The sequence below is a fragment of the Gallinula chloropus genome (assembly GCF_964237585.1).
Source record: "Gallinula chloropus genome assembly, chromosome: 9".
NCBI lineage: Eukaryota > Metazoa > Chordata > Aves > Gruiformes > Rallidae > Gallinula > Gallinula chloropus.
Window position 1 is genome coordinate 17,158,917 of NC_140094.1, and position 17,125 is coordinate 17,176,041.

General features: G+C 51.2%; 2 protein-coding genes across 2 annotated transcripts; both read left to right on the forward strand.

Annotated features, from left to right (window-relative positions):
- Nucleotides 1–838: 838 nt before the first annotated feature.
- Nucleotides 839–4,965, forward strand: PDCD7 (programmed cell death 7; the record flags this gene model as incomplete). Its single annotated transcript, XM_084267874.1, has 5 exons — nt 839–1,585; nt 2,596–2,734; nt 3,051–3,287; nt 4,261–4,348; nt 4,716–4,965. 5 exons carry the CDS (start codon nt 839–841, stop codon nt 4,831–4,833), a joined length of 1,329 nt encoding a protein of 442 aa, XP_084124000.1. The 3' UTR covers nt 4,834–4,965.
- Nucleotides 4,966–8,882: 3,917 nt separating this feature from the next.
- Nucleotides 8,883–16,910, forward strand: UBAP1L (ubiquitin associated protein 1 like; the record flags this gene model as incomplete). Its single annotated transcript, XM_084267875.1, has 5 exons — nt 8,883–9,014; nt 10,419–11,150; nt 12,585–12,794; nt 16,079–16,180; nt 16,776–16,910. The coding sequence occupies 5 exons, from the start codon at nt 8,883–8,885 to the stop codon at nt 16,908–16,910; spliced, it is 1,311 nt and encodes a 436-aa protein (XP_084124001.1).
- Nucleotides 16,911–17,125: the final 215 nt, after the last annotated feature.

Here is a 17,125-nt window from a genome sequence, read left to right on the forward strand (position 1 = left end):
TGTTGCTTACAACTTTGTTTTGTCCTTCAGTGATACGTGGACTTAAGTTTTACTGACCCTTTTTTTCTAAAATTTTAATTCAAGCTATTTAAATAAAACTTTCTGTCATTCTTTTCAGTCTAGTGGATGTTTTAGGGCAGGAAAGGGAGAACTGTGGATGTGTTGACCCTAATTTTTTTGATTGTTAATTTGTCCTGTAAATTTTATGTAATATTCGTGCTCTTACCTAGAAGCAGTGCGACATGCAGTTGGAACCAGATGCAACAGATACTTCTCTTGGGGTTTCAGGGTTTTCTAAAGTTAAATCACCCACTGATGGTTCAGAAAAAGCTCTGAGGCTGACTCCCCTCAAACTGGGAATCTTGTGGTGAAGTATCTGTAACTGCATTCCCCCCCCCCTTTACTTTTTGTAGAGTGGAAAAAAAATAATCATTATAACCGACTCTAATTCAACCCCTTTGTTTTTTTTTTTAATGGATTGGGTAAAATAACCCAAACCCATTTTAGATGGAACTGTTCAACAACTTAGTTTTGGAAGTTGTTTGGAATTCTGTAACCATGAACTGTTTTTAAGGACACACAACGCTGTGTAATTACGGTTTGTACTTCACCTCTGGCGTTTGAATAAAACAAAGCAACTATTCGAGCAGCAGAGAGTTGTCATCCATGACGGCAGCCCCAGAAATGTCACCTTTTGAGGCTTTTTTACCTCCCCTTTTCCTGAGGGCTCGCTGCCCGCCTCCTTGCTCGGGGGCGGGGCTCCGCTTGCCAGCGGCTCCTCCCGGCCGCCAGGGCGCGCTGTGGCGCGCAGGGTGCCGGGCCAAGCCGAAGCGGCAGCATGGCGCAGCCGCCACCCTTTGCTGGGCGCTTTCCCCCGCCGCCGTTCCGCGCCTTCCCGCCGCCGGCTGGGCCCTTCCCGCCTCCCGCCGCGCCTTTCCCCGGTCCCGCCGTCCGCCCGGGACCCTTCGCGGCGGCGGCCCCCCCGCCCTTCCTCCTGCCGCCGCTGCCGCCGCCGACTGGGCCTGAGGGCGACGCGGGCCCGCGTTTCCCGCCGGGCGGCGGCCCCTTCTTTTCGGCGGCCCCTCCGTTCCCGCCGCGGCTGCCAGCCGAGGAGGAGGAGGCGGCGGCGCAGCGGCAGCAGGACGAGCTGTGGCTGTCGCAGTTCCTAGGCCGGCGCCGGGCCGCCCCTCCGCCGCCGCCACCGCCTGCTGCCGCCAGCCCCAGCAGCGCCCGGGGGCTGGCGGTGGAGGCGCTGGGGCTGGTGGCGCGGCTGGCCGCGCTCTGCCGGGCCTTGAGGCAGCGGGAGGAGGAGGGGGACGAGGCGGGCTGGGCCCAGGTGAAGGATGAGGCGGAGGCGGCGCGGCGGGAGCTGCAGGAGGTCGTGCGGCCCCTGAGGGAGCCCGGGTACCCGGAGGCGCTGCGCAGGAAGGCCGAGAGGGCGAGGAAGAGGAGGCTGCGTCTGCAGCGGAGGAAGCAAGAAGCCGAGGCGGCCAAGGAGGAGGAGGCGGCCCGGGCCGCCGAGCGGGAAGCCAAGATCGACCAGTGGAGGGCCAAGTGCATCCAGGAGGTGGAGGAGAAGAACCGGGTACGACCCTGAGCGGCCTGGTCCTGCCCGCCCCGGCTTCCTGGGACGCCTGCCCGGCCCTCTGGGGCGCAGGGTAGCGTGGCACAGCTGGGGGAGACCAGCCGGTAACGGGGGCTCTGCGGGCTGTGCCTGCCCGACACCTGGCTTTGGCCCCCGCAGCTCAGTAGGTGCCGGGTGGGTTGGGCTTGCTCAGAGCAACATCGTGCCCAAGGCCTGTAGCCCTGCTTCTTCCTTAGTGGCCACCTCGGCTTTGCCATGCTCACCTTGTAGTCCTTGACAGTTGGGGCTTAAGTGGTTTCTGACCTCTCGGTTGTGTGTAGAGGTCTTGCTCTGTGGTGCCAAGCTGTCAGCCTGCCCCATGCTGCCCACAGCTACCCTGTGGCAGTCAGAACGGTTAAGCCTTGGCTACAGGCTCCATCCTCGTAGAGCTGCTTGCCTGCAAGCTTCTTGGTCTCACAGGGAAGTGAAACCTATCCAAAGAACAAAAAAAAACAACCCACCAAACAGATCACCCCAAAAAGGTTGCTGGGAGGTGCTCTGGGTGCCTTTTGTGATGGCTTTTGGCCAGAGCTTCCTTCCGCAGGTGCAAGGTCTGCTGTTGGGATGGTACAGAGCAGCTGTTGGGAAATGTTCTGTGTTCAGACTGGGGCAGGTTAATGGTCTTCAACCACCAAGCTGTAGAACTGGCAGGATTTACGTTTATTGTGTGTTTTTTTCCAAGGTTATCAGGCTTTGTAAATTCATTACCCATTTGGCCCAAATTTTTGAGTTGCTCAGCTGCCTTTTTTTTTTTTTTTTTTCTCCTGGTTTCCTGAAGTCTCTCATGTTTCAGCTTATTTTTTATAGAAAGGTCAGATGATTGACCGGCTTGCTGTGGCCGCATTACTCGGGAGTTATTTTGATCTCCTGTGCTTCTCTAGTCTCTTTGAAAGTACCATTGTATTGTCTACGTGGGATGTTTCATGCACCCTTGTCTAGGTTGGTGGTTTTTTTTAATCTCTCTTTGATAGGAACGAGAACTTAAGGCTGCTGCAGACAGTGTCTTATCTGAAGTGCGGAAGAAACAAGCAGACACAAAGAGAATGGTGGACATCCTGCGCGCGCTAGAAAAGCTTCGGAAGCTGAGGAAAGAGGCTGCTGGCAGAAAAGGTTAATGACAAGCTTCTTACCAAACTTCTTTAATTGTGCATGCAGGAAATAAGAGGATGTGTGTGCCCTGCACTGGCTGGCAAGGGGCAGCTTCAAAAAGCTTGCTCATTAGTGGTTTTGGTTACGCTGTTACGTCAGAATACCCATGAGATGCTGAATGTAGTGGTTGTGTACCTACATTTCCAAGCCCTTTTTTTGAGTTAAACTTTCAAGGTTAAGCTCATGTTCCTCAGAGATTTTGCCAGCTCTGCTCCCAAGTCTGGTATCAAAACCCCCTCTGAAACTGAAAATTTAAATTAATTCTCTTTCTGTTTAGGTGTTTGTCCACCCCCTTCAGCAGATGAAGCGTTTGAAAGTCAGGTGGAGAGTCTCACAACATTGCTCAAAAATCGCACGGAGCTGTACGAGGCCGAGGAGAGAGCCTTAAGGGTTATGTTGGAGGGAGAACAGGAAGAGGAAAGGAAGAGAGAAATGGAAAAGAAACAGAAGAAGGAAAGGGAAAAGTTATTACAGCAGAAACTCGAAATTGATTCCAAACTGTTTGGGGATCCAGGTATGTTCTGCATGCCATGCTTGACAGTATTTTTTCACACCATGCTCCCATGTCATAGATACTGGGTTTAAAATGCCAGCACAGAGGTTGTCAAGGAAATAAATTATCCTCTGGGTTAATTTATGCTATGAGGAAAACATGGGATAAACACAGTGCGCTGTTAACGCGTGATGTAAGGAGCAGCGTTTAGCTCTTCGCCATAGACTGCAGCGATTTTATAATGCTTTGTGAAAAGAGGTGGTAGATTAAGCTGAAACAAAAATAAACAGAACAGACTGAAGAATTCCAGCTCCCAGCAGATGGTTTAGTCTGGGGATTTGGACAGTGTGACTCAGGTAATCTGTAAGGATTTGGTGTCCATACGTTCCCCTTGTTCAGAGGATGGATGGAGGCAGGAAAAGTTTTGCTAGCCTTGACTTGCCTCTGATGAGGAGACGTGTAAAATGTGTAAATAGTCCTTAATATATTACAGAGGGAAGTAATTTCAGGTTACAGCTGGGGACCAGCAAATGGGTTGGCAAGTTTGGGGCTTCTGAGACTTTCTAGAATCAAAGGTGTAGGGGCTAGAGGGTAAATCATATGAGGAGCGGCTGAGGCTGTTCAGCCTGGAGAAGAGGAGGTTGAGGGGAGACCTTGTCACCACCTACACTGACCTGACAGGAGCGTGCAGAGAGGTGGGCAATGGTCTCTTCAGCCAGGGGACAGGAGATGGGACAAGGGGAAATGGCCTCAAGCTGCCCCAGGACAGGGTCAGCTCAGATGTGAAGGAAAAGTTCTTCCCTGGAAGAGTTGTGGGGCTGTGGCACAGGCTGCCCAGGGAGGGGCTGAGTCCCCACCCCTGGGTGTGTTTAACAGACAGGTAGATGAGGTACTTAGGGATATGGTTTAACACAGGACAGGTACAGTTGTCACTGGGTTGCAAAACACCTTTAAGATCATCAAGTCCACAATTCCTGTCCTTGTGTTTTAACAGATGAGTTTCCTCTAGCCCATCTACTGCAGCCCTTCAGAGAGTATTACTTACAAGCTGAGCACTCAGTAGCAGCTTTGATCCAGATCAGGTAAAACCAAACAGTGTCTTAAGTTTTATTATCAAAGATGACAAGTACTGTTTGTAGAGACTGTAAAACAGTGGCCACTTTTGGTTTGTTAACTTCCAAATACAAGTTGTCCTGGTTATTTTTCAGCCAAGGATGAGGCTTCTTGCTTGAGTTGTATCCAGCAGATGCCCCCGTGAGGCACAGTGCGCTTCCATGTGTAACCGTTTAATAGAACAGTACATTCAGTTTCACATTTGTCCTTTGAAAACCAGACTTCAGAATACAATTTAATGATGTTTTGTGCATTAATCAGTATGGAAAAATATTTATGTCTATTTATCTTACTTCACACCAGCTCTCCTCTCAAACTACGCTTTCTCTGTTCCAGGCACGAATGGGATCAGTTCTTGGTGCCAGCTGATCACCCTGAAGGAAGCTGCATCCCTCCAGGATGGATTCTTCCAAGTCTCCCCACAAATGACACTTGGGCTACTGCTGTCAGATAACTCAGTAATAAATTATTTTAACATTGAGGGAATATTCCATTATCATTGTGTGTTGAGGAAGTCTCATCCAGGTACTGTAAAGTCTTGCAGAAAAGTGGAAGAACTGTTTTTGCTTCCTACTCTTTTCCTACTCTCTGAGGAAATACCTGAGCGGGCAGAAAGCTGCTGGGCCTCTTGGGGTACAGAATTACTATCCCACTGTGAGTTTTTGTTAGCAAAGCTCAGCCTCAATAAAGGAACGTTGCTGACAGGAGTGTTTGTGCCAGCATTAACATCCTATTTTTAGTGGCTTTATAAGCCTGAATCCAGATGATGAAATCTCCAGAAATAAAGAAGTTTAAGAAAAAGAAAAGCTCATTAGTAAACATGTTTTTCTTTTTAAATGAAGCATGTCAAGCATCACTGTCAAAATAGTTGCTGTGTTTTTGTGTGTAGAAACAAACCTACTGCAAGATTCAACGAATTCCCAAGTACAAACAAGATGGGCCTTTCCAAGATTGTTTAAAATGGTTGTTGATATTTTGCTTTCATGGACTAAAAATGATACCACAACATGGAAAAAACCTCCCAGTTGTGGTGAAATAGGTCAGACAGCCGTGTGAATATCTATAAATCTATAAGCCTGCTGGAAAAAAACCCAATAAAATCTGAAATCTAAACTACTGTCATTGGTTTTGCCTATATGGCTATTTTTGTATGAGGACAGAGTGTGTATATAATACTTGATTAAAAGCCGCAGCTCCATTTTCTAAGGGTTTTTTTGTAAGAATAAATAGAAAAAAGCTATTTTTTTTCTTGTTTGAAATGGTTTTACTCCGAGGGAGAGATTTGTTCTAGTACTTGGCATCAACTGTGACTCCCAGTGTGGAGAGAATTGCTGGCGAAAGGTTTGCCTGAAGGAACTTCTCCCTCCTATGGGTTGATGGAGGCATCTGATGTCAGAGCCTTCTGTGTTCTGGGCACTTTGCTTGGATCAGCCACGGGCCATCTGGGTTTGGGGCTTTGCTGCTCTGCGCACATTGTCGTGGCATCTTTCCAGAGCTCGCTCGTTGTTCTTGCTTAGCCTGATGTGTGGGATTGGATTTAATCTCTCTTATTCCTTACCTCTGCGTGGCAACACCACGTAATTTGTGGAGGAGGCACCATGTAGTTGCTTAAACTCAACGCTTGAAGCTCGTGTGTGATGTTGGTGGCTTCATGGCTGAAGCTTTGCATTGGTTTTTGTTAGAGCACACAAGCTGGTAGTTTGTGATAAATTAGAATTAATTTGTGACTCAATTAATCTGGGTGTGGAAGTTTGCAGTTCTTTCTCACGTTTATCTCCTACCCATAGTGCCCCAAAATACCAGTTCCTATGCAGTCCTCTGGATTTGGGGGTTCTGATTTGTGTCACTCTACATCCTCCAGTCCCTAATGTCTCTTTGAGCGCCTCGTTACTCCAAGACCGATGGCTGGGTCAGGTCCTGGGGAATGTTCCCTGAGGTAAAAACTAAAGTTCATGTTGCAGAAACAGTACTTTCAGGCCAGAGAGCTCAGTGACCGAGGATGCTCTGCTTAAATAATTAGGTTCCTTATCCCATCAGCGTGTCTGATGGGGCAGGCTAACCCCTTAAGCTGCGATAATCCTAAAACTCTCAAAGTTAGATGCTTGTCTGACGCTGCAAGAATTTAAAGAGCCGAGAAGCTGGCAGTGTGGAAGCAGACCTGTTCTCCTGCCCTGAGAGAAGAGTTCCATGATTTCTTCTGATGGTAAGGATAATTTTATGTTCATAAAACTAGGGCTTAAAAATGCGAGGGGATGATGAACGTTTAGGTATATGTCAATCCCTTGAGCTTCCTGGGGTTTGTTGTATGTATTTGCCATTGCCTGTGTTAAAATGTTTCGTAGTTTTTTGGGGAACATGTTGAAGCCAGATATGGGAGAGGGATGTTTAAAATATTCACTGATAAAATACATGGGGACAGGGAATTAGTTCTTAAAACCCCTGGTGCATTCAGCTCTAAGATTCAACTCTGTCCAAGTTATTTGCTGCTCTCTTGAAGTTTAACAAAATGACTGTAGCCCAGAAGAAATGAGGGGTTGGCTCTGAGCTTCTGAGACTTTGTTTCCATCCTATTCCCTCCCTGGTCCCACTGCTGTTCAGGTGCTTTTAAGGCACATCCCGATGTCAATCTGCTTTGCCAGCCTGTATGTTTGATGTGAAGGCAGGCAGCGCTGGCGTGGAGCCGGCGAGTCAGACCCCTTGTTGGAGTTCCTTCCTGCTGTAAGTCGGTGTTTACAACTGACCCTCTGATACTTGTCTAGTAGCACTTTCCTTGGCATCATCGCTCCTCTCCCCATATGCTGCTTGTTTTCTAACTGGTGGTTTGGGGAAATCAACACCTGTGGAAGCCTTTCTTAGAGCACCGTATTTACGCAGTGCGATGCAGTACTGTGACCTCTCCATGTTTTCTTCATCATCATGGCTTCAGACACGTTGGCTACCCCCCTTCATCACTTCATGCAGCATTCAAAGCCGAGAGGAGCTGTTCCAGCTGCTGGAGGCCGATGTAATTGTTTCCCTTTGCACCTTGGTACCACACAGCTTTTGGGGAGAGCCGGTTTACAGCAGAAGCTGCAAGGAGGGCCCATCCCTCTCTCAGGCAGGGGCTGTGTGGCCATGCAGAGGGCTTGGAGGCTTCGCCTACAGATGTTCTCGTGCGTTGTGTTTTGTCAGCGCTGACGTGGGTTGTGACTGAGGCTGAGCCCTCTTAGGCTGGGCAGCAGATGGCTTGGCTCCGTGCAGGGCTCCCCACACGTTGCGTGTGTCGCGTGTTAGCAGCAGTCCATGTGCGGGAGCCGCAAAGCCGGTTACAGCTCTGCCTGCGCTGCAGCCCCAGGGTATTAAAGCCTCCTGGTGTAAGCAGGCAGGTGACGGCTCTTACCTAATTCTGGTAAGAGCAACTGAGCTGCACTGGTGTCAGTCTTTGGTGGTGATCTGGAAGCAGTTCGTTGGTCCACTCCTAATGCAGCAAACTCCCTTGAATGCCATGTCCCATTTTAGACCTTACCCTCGCATTAGGTTCCGCACCAATAGGCAGAAGAACTTCTTCCCAGTGAGGGTGACAGAGCTGCCCAGGGGCGTGTGGATTCTCCTTCTCTGGAGATATTCAAGACCCATCTGGCCACCAACCTATGTGACCTGTCCTAGGGACCCTGCTTTAGGGCTCTCAGGTCCAGCAGAGAGAGGAGACCAGTGAGGTGTCCTCCTCAGCTGCCTCTGTAACCGGGAAAAGTGTTTGGTCTGTCCCCAACCTGGGGAAGGGAACGTGTGACAGGCAGTGGAGGCAGAGGGCAGGAGGAAGGATGGGATGGAAGCACAGAGGTGGAAGCGGAGAAGAGCACTCAGGATCTTTGCCAAATGAAACTGGGAGCTTGGTTAGGTCCTGCTGGCTTAAGCTCAGAATAGCAAAGGTTAGTTCAGACAAATCTTCCCTGTATCGGTAATTAAGATTCTGGAGAAGACAAGGCTTTGGGGGGACCTTATAGTTGCCTTCCAGTACCTGAAAGGTGCCTATAGGGAAGCTGGGGAAGAACTGTTCCTGAGGGCATGGAGCAGTAACAAGAGGTGATGGTTTTAAACGCAAAAAGGGAAGATTTAGGTTGGGTATTAGAAAAATATTCTTCACTCTGAGGGTGGTGGATCACTGGCACAGGTTGCCCAGAGAGGTGGTGGAGGCCCCATCCCTGGAGATACTCAAGGTCAGGCTTGATGGGGCTCTGAGTGACCTGATCTAGTGAAGATGTCCCTGCTCACTGCAGGGGGTTGGACTAGATGACCTCTAAAGGTCCCTTCCAACCTAACACATCTATAATTCTATGAAATCTGGGCATTGCAGACAGTGGTTTTCACTCAGCTGGCGGCATCTCTCAGGGTTGCATTCCTTCTGCTGGCTCCACTTGAGCTAGCTCATCTTTCCTTCTACCCAACTTTGAAAGTGCTAGTCCTGCATTTCACAGTATTGTCTACTCCCTTCCTCCAGCAGTAAGAAATCCAGCAGCAGCAGCAATGAGCTACCTGGATGAAGTACCCTTCCGGACAGCCTGGAGCCTCGACGGGGACTCAGGAGGGGAGATCACCTTAATCACTGCCCCAGCCATCGACCTCCCTGACTGCGCCGACATCCTCAACAGCACCATGGTGAGTCTCCCTGGATTTGCTTCTGGGGGGATGCTCAAAGGGATGTCAGCCCTGTTTTCCTTTTCTTGTGGAAGAAGGGAAGGGAAAACTCTCCTCCTAATTGGTCTCCTCTTAAATGGCTTGTTTGCAGGGGTGAGAGGTGGTGAGGAGGGTTTGTGATGGATGGGAGTGAGGAAGGTGCAGGTTTGGGTTCTGTTTTTCTAAATCCCGCCCAAGCAGTTAGGTTGGGCCTTTCTGGGGTAGGAGGACAAATGTCAGGCTCCAAGCTGGGGTTGCTTTCTAGCCTGGAGCACAGGAAGTTCCACACCAATATGCAGAACTTCTTCCAGGTGAGGGTGACGGAGTCCTGGGACAGGCTGCCCTGGGGCCTGTGGAGTCTCCTTCTCTGGAGATATTCAAGCCTCATCTAGAGACTGACCTGTGTGACCTGTCCTAGGGACCCTGCTTTGGCAGGGAGTTGAACCCAATGATCTCTGGAGGTCCCTTCCAACCCCTACAATTCTGTGGTCAGGGATGTGTTGGTGCTCCCCATTGAGGCCAAACTCTTGTGCTGGTGGCCCGGACTGATCCTTCTGGAGGCGCGTGGTGGTGTTTTCCTTGGGGAGGCTGGTTTGGGTCCACGGCTGACAAGTGGCAGCGAGCACTAAAAACAGCATTCCTGGGCTGTGAATGTACGTGCCTGCCCGTCCAGAGGAGACCTTGTTTGGAGAGCTCTGGGACAGGCAAGGCATGTTTGTTCCAGGAAAACCCTCAGATTTCAGTCACAAACACACTTATATTTTAAGCCAGACTACGTGGAAATGATGATGCCAACTGGGGACAGACCGAGCCTGTGGTGCAGCTGGAGGCTCCCACAGCTGGTCCTGTCTCCGCCCAAGGTGTCATCTCCGCCCCCCCCCCCCCCCCCCCCCGCCCCGTGGTGGCTCCCGAGCCCCTGCACCCGATGTGGCTTTGCCAAGTGCCACTAACCAGGGTCCCAAACAAGCTCTGCCACCATCCTGGAGCAGCCCATGGATGCGGTGCCTCTTTGCAGCTGCCTGAAATGGGGATGCTCACACCTCCCATCTGTACCCTCTCCCCTTCCACTGCAGCCAAAACGACACAAAGCCACCTCCGAGCATAAAACACCTATCAAAGGAACTGCAGATACAACTCAAAATAGTAACAAGTTTGTAGCCAGATAATTTTTTTTTCAAGCATAAATTTTGGGGATTCTCTGTAGGGATGAGGCATGGTCCAATCCCGCAGCCCGAGCATCTGCAGCCAGCCCAGATGCTTTGAGAATCAGGAGCTGATGTGGGAAGGATGCAGCCTTTCAGGTGGCCTGGTGAAGCACGTGTTTCTCTCCATGCTGCATGGTCTGCTTTGAGATGCCCTCACCAACTGCTTCTCGCTTTTCCACAGCACGACTTCTCACTGGAAAGAAAAGTGCTTTACTGGGTGGAGGTGGCCTCTCAGCAGCAAACCTCCCGGCATCGGGTCACCTCCGAAGTCGTCCCCACGGCTCCACCGTGCTGGCTGCTGCTGGTGGACCCTGCTGACAGCTATGGGGGGAGAGCACGGGACGGGGCGGTGCGGCGCTGCATCAGCCTGAGTGCTGCCGACGGCAGAGGAGCCTTGTCCGACACCGAGAGCGAGACCTGGCACTCAGAGGAGGATGAGTACTCAGAGGATGATGAGTACTCCTCAACATCCTGGGAGGAGAATGACAAGGATGACAAGGTTTCCAGGAGGAGAAACTCTGGCAGAAGTGTGGCTCCACGTCCCAGCTTTTACCAGACCCGACCAAAGACATCGCCCGGCTTGTTGGAGCCCTCGCCGGAGAATGGCAACAACATCCCAGCCAGCCTGGACCCGAGCAAGCAGAGAAGATCCATGGTGATATTTAACAACATGAAGAACGAGCTGGAAGCAGCCAGGAGGAAGCTGGCTGCTTTGGTGCATCCTTTGAACAGAGCCACCTCTGAGAGCAGAGGGGTCCCGGTGCCACGGCCTCTCCCCCTGCACTCCCACACCAGCCACAGTGTCAAGTACGGGCCAGCTCCGGACGCGTCCCAGCTGGGGACACTGGTGCCAGCTCCTCCGGCCACGGCAGCGCCAATCCCCCCCATCAAGCGGCATAAACCCACGGTGCCGGTGAGATGTTTTCCTCTGGTAGCCCTTTGCTTATTGCTGAGACAGGAGGGAGGAAAAGAGCATCAAATCAGTCCTGTTTGCTGGGCTCTGGCCAACAAAATGGGACAGAAACGGGGCTTTGGGGACACTTGAACCCGTAAGAAATTGCTGGCAGGCTTTCATAAGAAGTGAAGGAAGGGGTTTACAGGCAAGCTTTCTCAAAGGATATTTACTTGCTCTGTCCTAACCAAAACATTCCTGTTTTTCCTGACAACCAAGACATCTTGTTTGATTTTCAACTGAAACACTTAAAGAAAAAAAAAAAAAGATTCACACACACACACCCTTTCCTGTCCATTTTCTCCCTATCACAGATACAAACAGGGTTCATGAGGAAATGCCCTCACAGCTGTCACAGCTGCTCCTCCTGGCAGCCCAAAAGAGAAGCCAGTGCTTGAATGGAGACAAAACCGGGCTGTTTCTGCATTCCCTCTGCCCTGGGTGTCCCTCATTACTTACTCCCCTGCTTGCCACCCTCCTTCACCCTGTTTAATAGCTGGAAAAAGCCACTTCACATGATTCCTCTTGCAATATTGCCATCCTACTCCGTGGCAATGACTGTCTTTTCTTAAAAGTAAGAAACTTCAGATTTCACAGTCCTGACATAGAGACAGTGGTGAAGGGCTGGTATAAATACTGCTTTCCATCACGTTTAATCTGAATGGCACCACGTTTCTTTAAGAAATCACATCTCATCCAGCTCCTTGAGAGATTTAGGAGACGAATTGCTGAAAATCCTCAATTGAAACACACGCAAGGCCAGGTTATCTATATGTAGTTGCCTTAGATGTGGGGTAATTAATAGCAGATTGAATGCCCGTGTGTATTCACACACTAAACAGCCGACACAATTAATTACTAACCCATCGCCCACCCTGCTCGGCTGCTGTTAGGAATGGATCGTGCTGAAGCCTAAAGCCTTGTACTCAGGGGAGTGTTTCTATGTGCAGGGTCGTTTCTGGGGATGACTCTGTAAAGAAATCTAAATGCATCTGATAAACATCATGGTAACAGACAGGGCATCAGGAGAGCATCCTCCTGCCCAGGGTGCTGCATCGCCTGTCTACAGGCAGCCTCTTGCTCGGCAGATCAGGGATGGGCATGGCAGTTATTATTGGAGACGTGACTAGGATTCCCAGGGAAAGGAAGCTGGGCTTGGTTGCTTTGCCCCATGAACCCTCCTGAGCACTGTTTGATCTGATCTGTATCTATAGCTGAGCCTGGATTTAATTAAGTCCGGTCTCTGATGCCCGAGGGGGTTGGTTCTGTGTACAGGACTTTTCCTCTTCTGGAAAGAGCGAGGTAACTGCCGCCATTCGAAAGCATTGCTTCAGCCTGGCTTGGTTAACATCGTTTCATGAGTGAGAAGACCATCTGCTGTTTTTTCTCTTGCAGTCCCTCAGCCCCTACGCCTGCCTCCCCCCTGCCTCCACGCCTGCGCGACCCCTCAGTTCCCACAGATCCCAGCCGGATTCGGCAGCTGACCTGCTCTCGGCGCTGAGCCAAGAGGAGCGAGACCTCATCGAGCCCGTTATAGCTTTGGGTTACCCCACCCGCAAAGCCATCCTCACCCTCCAGAAGACAGGGAAGCAAAGCTTAAATCAGGTGGGTGGAGCTGGCACTGCGCCACGGGAAGCTTTTGATAAAGAAAAACTGGATTTTCATGAAGTAAGGGATGGGTGTCATGCTTGGGGTGGACTGCTCATGGTCTTGGGTTCCCCTCTTTGGTATCAGACCTCAGTTAACAGGGTTCTCCATGAGCTCACCTGTCTACACTTCTGTGATAACATAGCAATGAGTCACCCTTGGCTCTCCGGTGAGTAGTAACAGCCAGGTAACGTTATCCATTCGATCTGCTGTATGGAGCGTGGTGTCCTTCCAGAGGACAAGTTTTTGTCCCTGTGTATGGAGACATTTTGCACATCACTCTCCCCAGCTGGTGGATCTGTATGATTACTGCTGTGGCTCATCCTGTCAGAGCGGGACTGTAAAAATACCTCAGAGACTTGTCTGGGCTCTCTCCAGAACACAAGGTCTCCCTGCACTGGGGCAACCAGGGAATCTGTGCAAGCATTGCAGCTGGATCCTGGAGCTCTTTTCCAGGGGAACCCTCTATAATAGCCTGAAATTAATTGAAAATACTTAACATACAACCTCTTCCTGCCCCTGGTATCTGAGCACACCACAGCTCTCTGTGCTGCACTCCAATTCCCGTGGTCTCTGCTTGTCCAGACAACCCCCACTGAGGTGGGCTCGGAGTATCCGTGATGTGAGAGATGCTGCTGGCTCTGACTCTCTGTCTTGGAAATTTTGGGACTGGACCTGCCCATCACAGCAGAGACTAAATTATCCAAGTGGCTCTTGCAGAGAGAGAAGGGGCTTGACTGCAGCTTAGCAAGAGGGGTGTCTGCTGCGTTGTCATGCCAGGGAGCAGCCGCAGACCCCGGGCAGAGGTGTGAGCAGGCTGCTCACTGCTGTGCCAGTCTCCTTCCCATTCCCCAGGGAGCTGCCTGTGCCTCCTGGGCCACCTCTTACCCATCTGTAGCAACAAGTGGCCCAAGGTGATGGAACAGCTCATCTGGTTAAGGATGGAAATGGGTACCATCTGCTCCCTTCTGTGCAAACACAGGGACTCCCATCCTCTTGGAGGGGCACTTAATGCACCAAAATACTTGGTCTCCTTTATACCTGGTGCCTTCTTCACCAGAAAGTCCCAACTCTCCCAGTTACACCCAGTACAGCCGAGATAAAACACAAGGCACAGCCCTTCATGCATCTCCTCCAAGTACAAAACTACCAAATTAGGCTTAAACCTTTTTGGAGAATATGCTTCAGCTCAAATTAGAACAAGAGCTGTGGGTGCTCTCCATTGCTTGCTGGTGTCAGGCGGGGTTCCAGTGTGCGATGATGACAGCTTCAGCTGGGAAGATTGACTGTGGGACCAGATGGAAGCCAAAAATCGCTCCATTTCTTTGCAGCGTCAAGTCAAACTGGCAGAGCCCACCCTGGTGAGGAAGGCAAGTCAGCTGCCTCACAGAGACAATGTCTTCTCCAGCTTGGTGGAGAAACCTCTTAACAGGCTCAGTCAGGGTTCCTTGCTCCAGCACGCCAGAAGTGTCTAAGGATATCTAAGGATATCATGAGCAAGGGCTAAACCAAAAATGCATCATTGCATCTTGATTGATGATTATTGATCAATCAATAGCTTCTAAAAAAGCTGTGAAGAACTGTTCCTAAGGGCATGGAGCAATAGGGTGAGGGGTGATGGTTTTAAAGTAGAAAAGGGAAATTTAGGTTAATATTAGGAAAAAAATCTTCAATCTGAGGGTGGTGGATCACTGGCACAGGTTGCCCAAGGCGGTAGAGGCTCCACTTCTGGAGACATCGGAGGTCAGGCTTGATGGGGCTCTTAGTGACCTAATCTAGTGAAGATGTCCCTGCTCACTGCAGGGGGTTGGACTAGGTGGCCTCTAAAGGTCTCAACCTGACACATTCTGTGATTCGATGATCTGAAACGCATCGTTGATCCACAGGACTCTCAAAGTGTGCTCTCAACAAGCCACAAATCCCTGCAGCCAGTCAGCACCCATCTCCCCGAGCAGCTGTAAGAACGGGGTTCAGAGCTGGGAGCTTACCTGCTCATGGGCAGATGGGACAAGGGGAAATGGCCTCAAGTTGTGCCAGGGCAGGGTCAGATCAGATGTGAGGGAAAAGTTCTTCCCTGAGAGAGTTGTGGGGATGTGGCACAGGCTGCTCAGGGAGGGTCACTGACCCTGGGTGTGTTTAACAGATGGGTAGATGAGGTACTTAGGGATATGGTTTAGTAGAGGACAGGAATGGTTGGACTCGATGATCTTAAAGGTCTTTTCCAACCCAGTGACTCTGTGATGTGACTCAGTGCCAGGACTGGCTGAGTTCTGCCACGAGTGGCCATGGCTGCTGCGACAGGGCAAGAAAACACAGCAGTGACCTGGGGTTGGGCTATTCAGGTAACAAGGAGAATAAAACCAGGTTACAAATGCCAGTGCCCAACCATTGTCACGGTTTGGAGTTAATAATCCACTCCTTAGACCTGATATCTCTTAAAACCCTGAGTCTGCTGTTTAGCCAGATGATCAGCTCAGCGTTTGAGGCACTTCTGGGGCTTCTTCACATATTTTATGGTGTTTTACTGAATCCTTCTCCCTGGCTACAGCGGTGCCGGGGAGGGTGAGGGTCTGTGCACTGGTGAGTGTGGGGAGATACGAATCAGCTTCTCCTTGGATGAAGATGGTGCAGCTTCGGGGAGCCCCATGGGATGCTTTTATTCCCTCTGCTATTGTATAGCTCATTTATTATTGTCTGTCCCATATGTTTTTGGATAGTGAATGATTCTTGTGGCATTTAAAAGATGCCGCTGGGAATAGTGCTGTCAGCACTCCAAGAACAACGAGGAAAGCCAAAAATAACTTCACTTGCAGTAATGACAGTACAGGGGGTGGGTTTTGTGCTTGGACCCTGGAACGAACCCACAGGCGCCCAGACCCCGGCACATCAAAGGGACGCCAGGTCAGTGTGGGGCAGGCGTCTCACCAGGACAAGCTCTGCTGCACTGCAGCCCAGAGGCCATCGCTTTGGATCTCAGATGGTTCAGATGTTTGGTTTGCTCCTCCTTGTCCTCCCTCTGCCTTGTTCCTGTTCCCACCCTGGGACAGTGAGGGGGACAGAGATGTCTTCTCCCAGCGGGAGTTCTGCTGACAGACAGACTGCCCTGGCCGAGCATCAGACAGAAGCCGGCAGGACAGTGGTGGCCCAGGTCCTCCCCATGAGCATTGACAAGGTGGGCCCCCACATGTGGTCACTCCCCTTATCTGTGAGGTTGGATTAACCCTGGTTGTCTCCTTCTGCAGTTCCTGAGCTACCTGGGTGCCTGTGACCGGCTGCTGAAGCAGGGCTACGAGGAAGGGCAGGTGGAGGAGGCCATGGAGATGTTCCAGTACTCGGAGAAAAAGGTCAGAAAGGGGGCACAGCCTGGCCCTTGGTGCTCCGTCCCCTGGCTTGCTTTCCCAGCACGTTCCCCTCCACCTCTGCTGCCCCTCATGCAGCAGTCTGACCCATCACTCTGTGAGCAGGACCCCTGGGGCAGCATCACTCTTAAGGACTCCCCATAGAAGGATGCCTGCTCCATTGCTCTTCTCCAACCCCCCTCACCCTGCCATGCAAGCAGGATGCTCGCTCAGCTCCTGCGTGGGGAATCCCCCACCCCAAGCCCACTGGTGCCCGTGCTCGCTGCCGTCCTCCCGGCTCCCCCCTCGCATTCACCCCCCCCGCAGACAGAAGAACCGCGGTGGCACACCGGGCGATGTTCTCCATCACCAATCTCCTCCTGGGGGTAGTGAAGAGCTGGAGGGGGGGAAGGCTGCTTAAAATTTGGGCTGGTGCGACTTGACCTGTGCCACCAGCACTGCCCTTTGCAGTAATACAGCCCATCCAGGGCTGGCCAGCTGCGGCCTCATCACCCGATGTGGTGCCTGCCGCAGCCCTACGGTAAATCCATCCTTAAAACCCCACAGTCCCATCACTCCTTTCTCTTCCTTCTTCCTCCAGGCAGCTGAATTCTTGCGGCTGTTGGCTCAGTTTAACGACATGGGCTTCCAGCAGAACGAAATCAAAGAAGTTCTTTTGCTTTGCGGGAATCAGAGGGAGAAGGCGCTGGAAGAGCTCGTGATGAAAACCCAGTGAGCAGCATCCCTGCTCCACATCAGACCACTGAAGGACTCGGGTGGGTCAACACCCATCCTCCTCCTCTCCATCGCCGCCTGAGCAGCACGGCTCACCCGGCACAAACCTCTGAGGCACTGGCTTGGTGTCTCATCGCGTTTTACGGACACCCATCACATTGTCAGTGTGCTGAGGCAGAGGCTTTATGGCAGGAGCCTTCATCTCCTCACCCACGC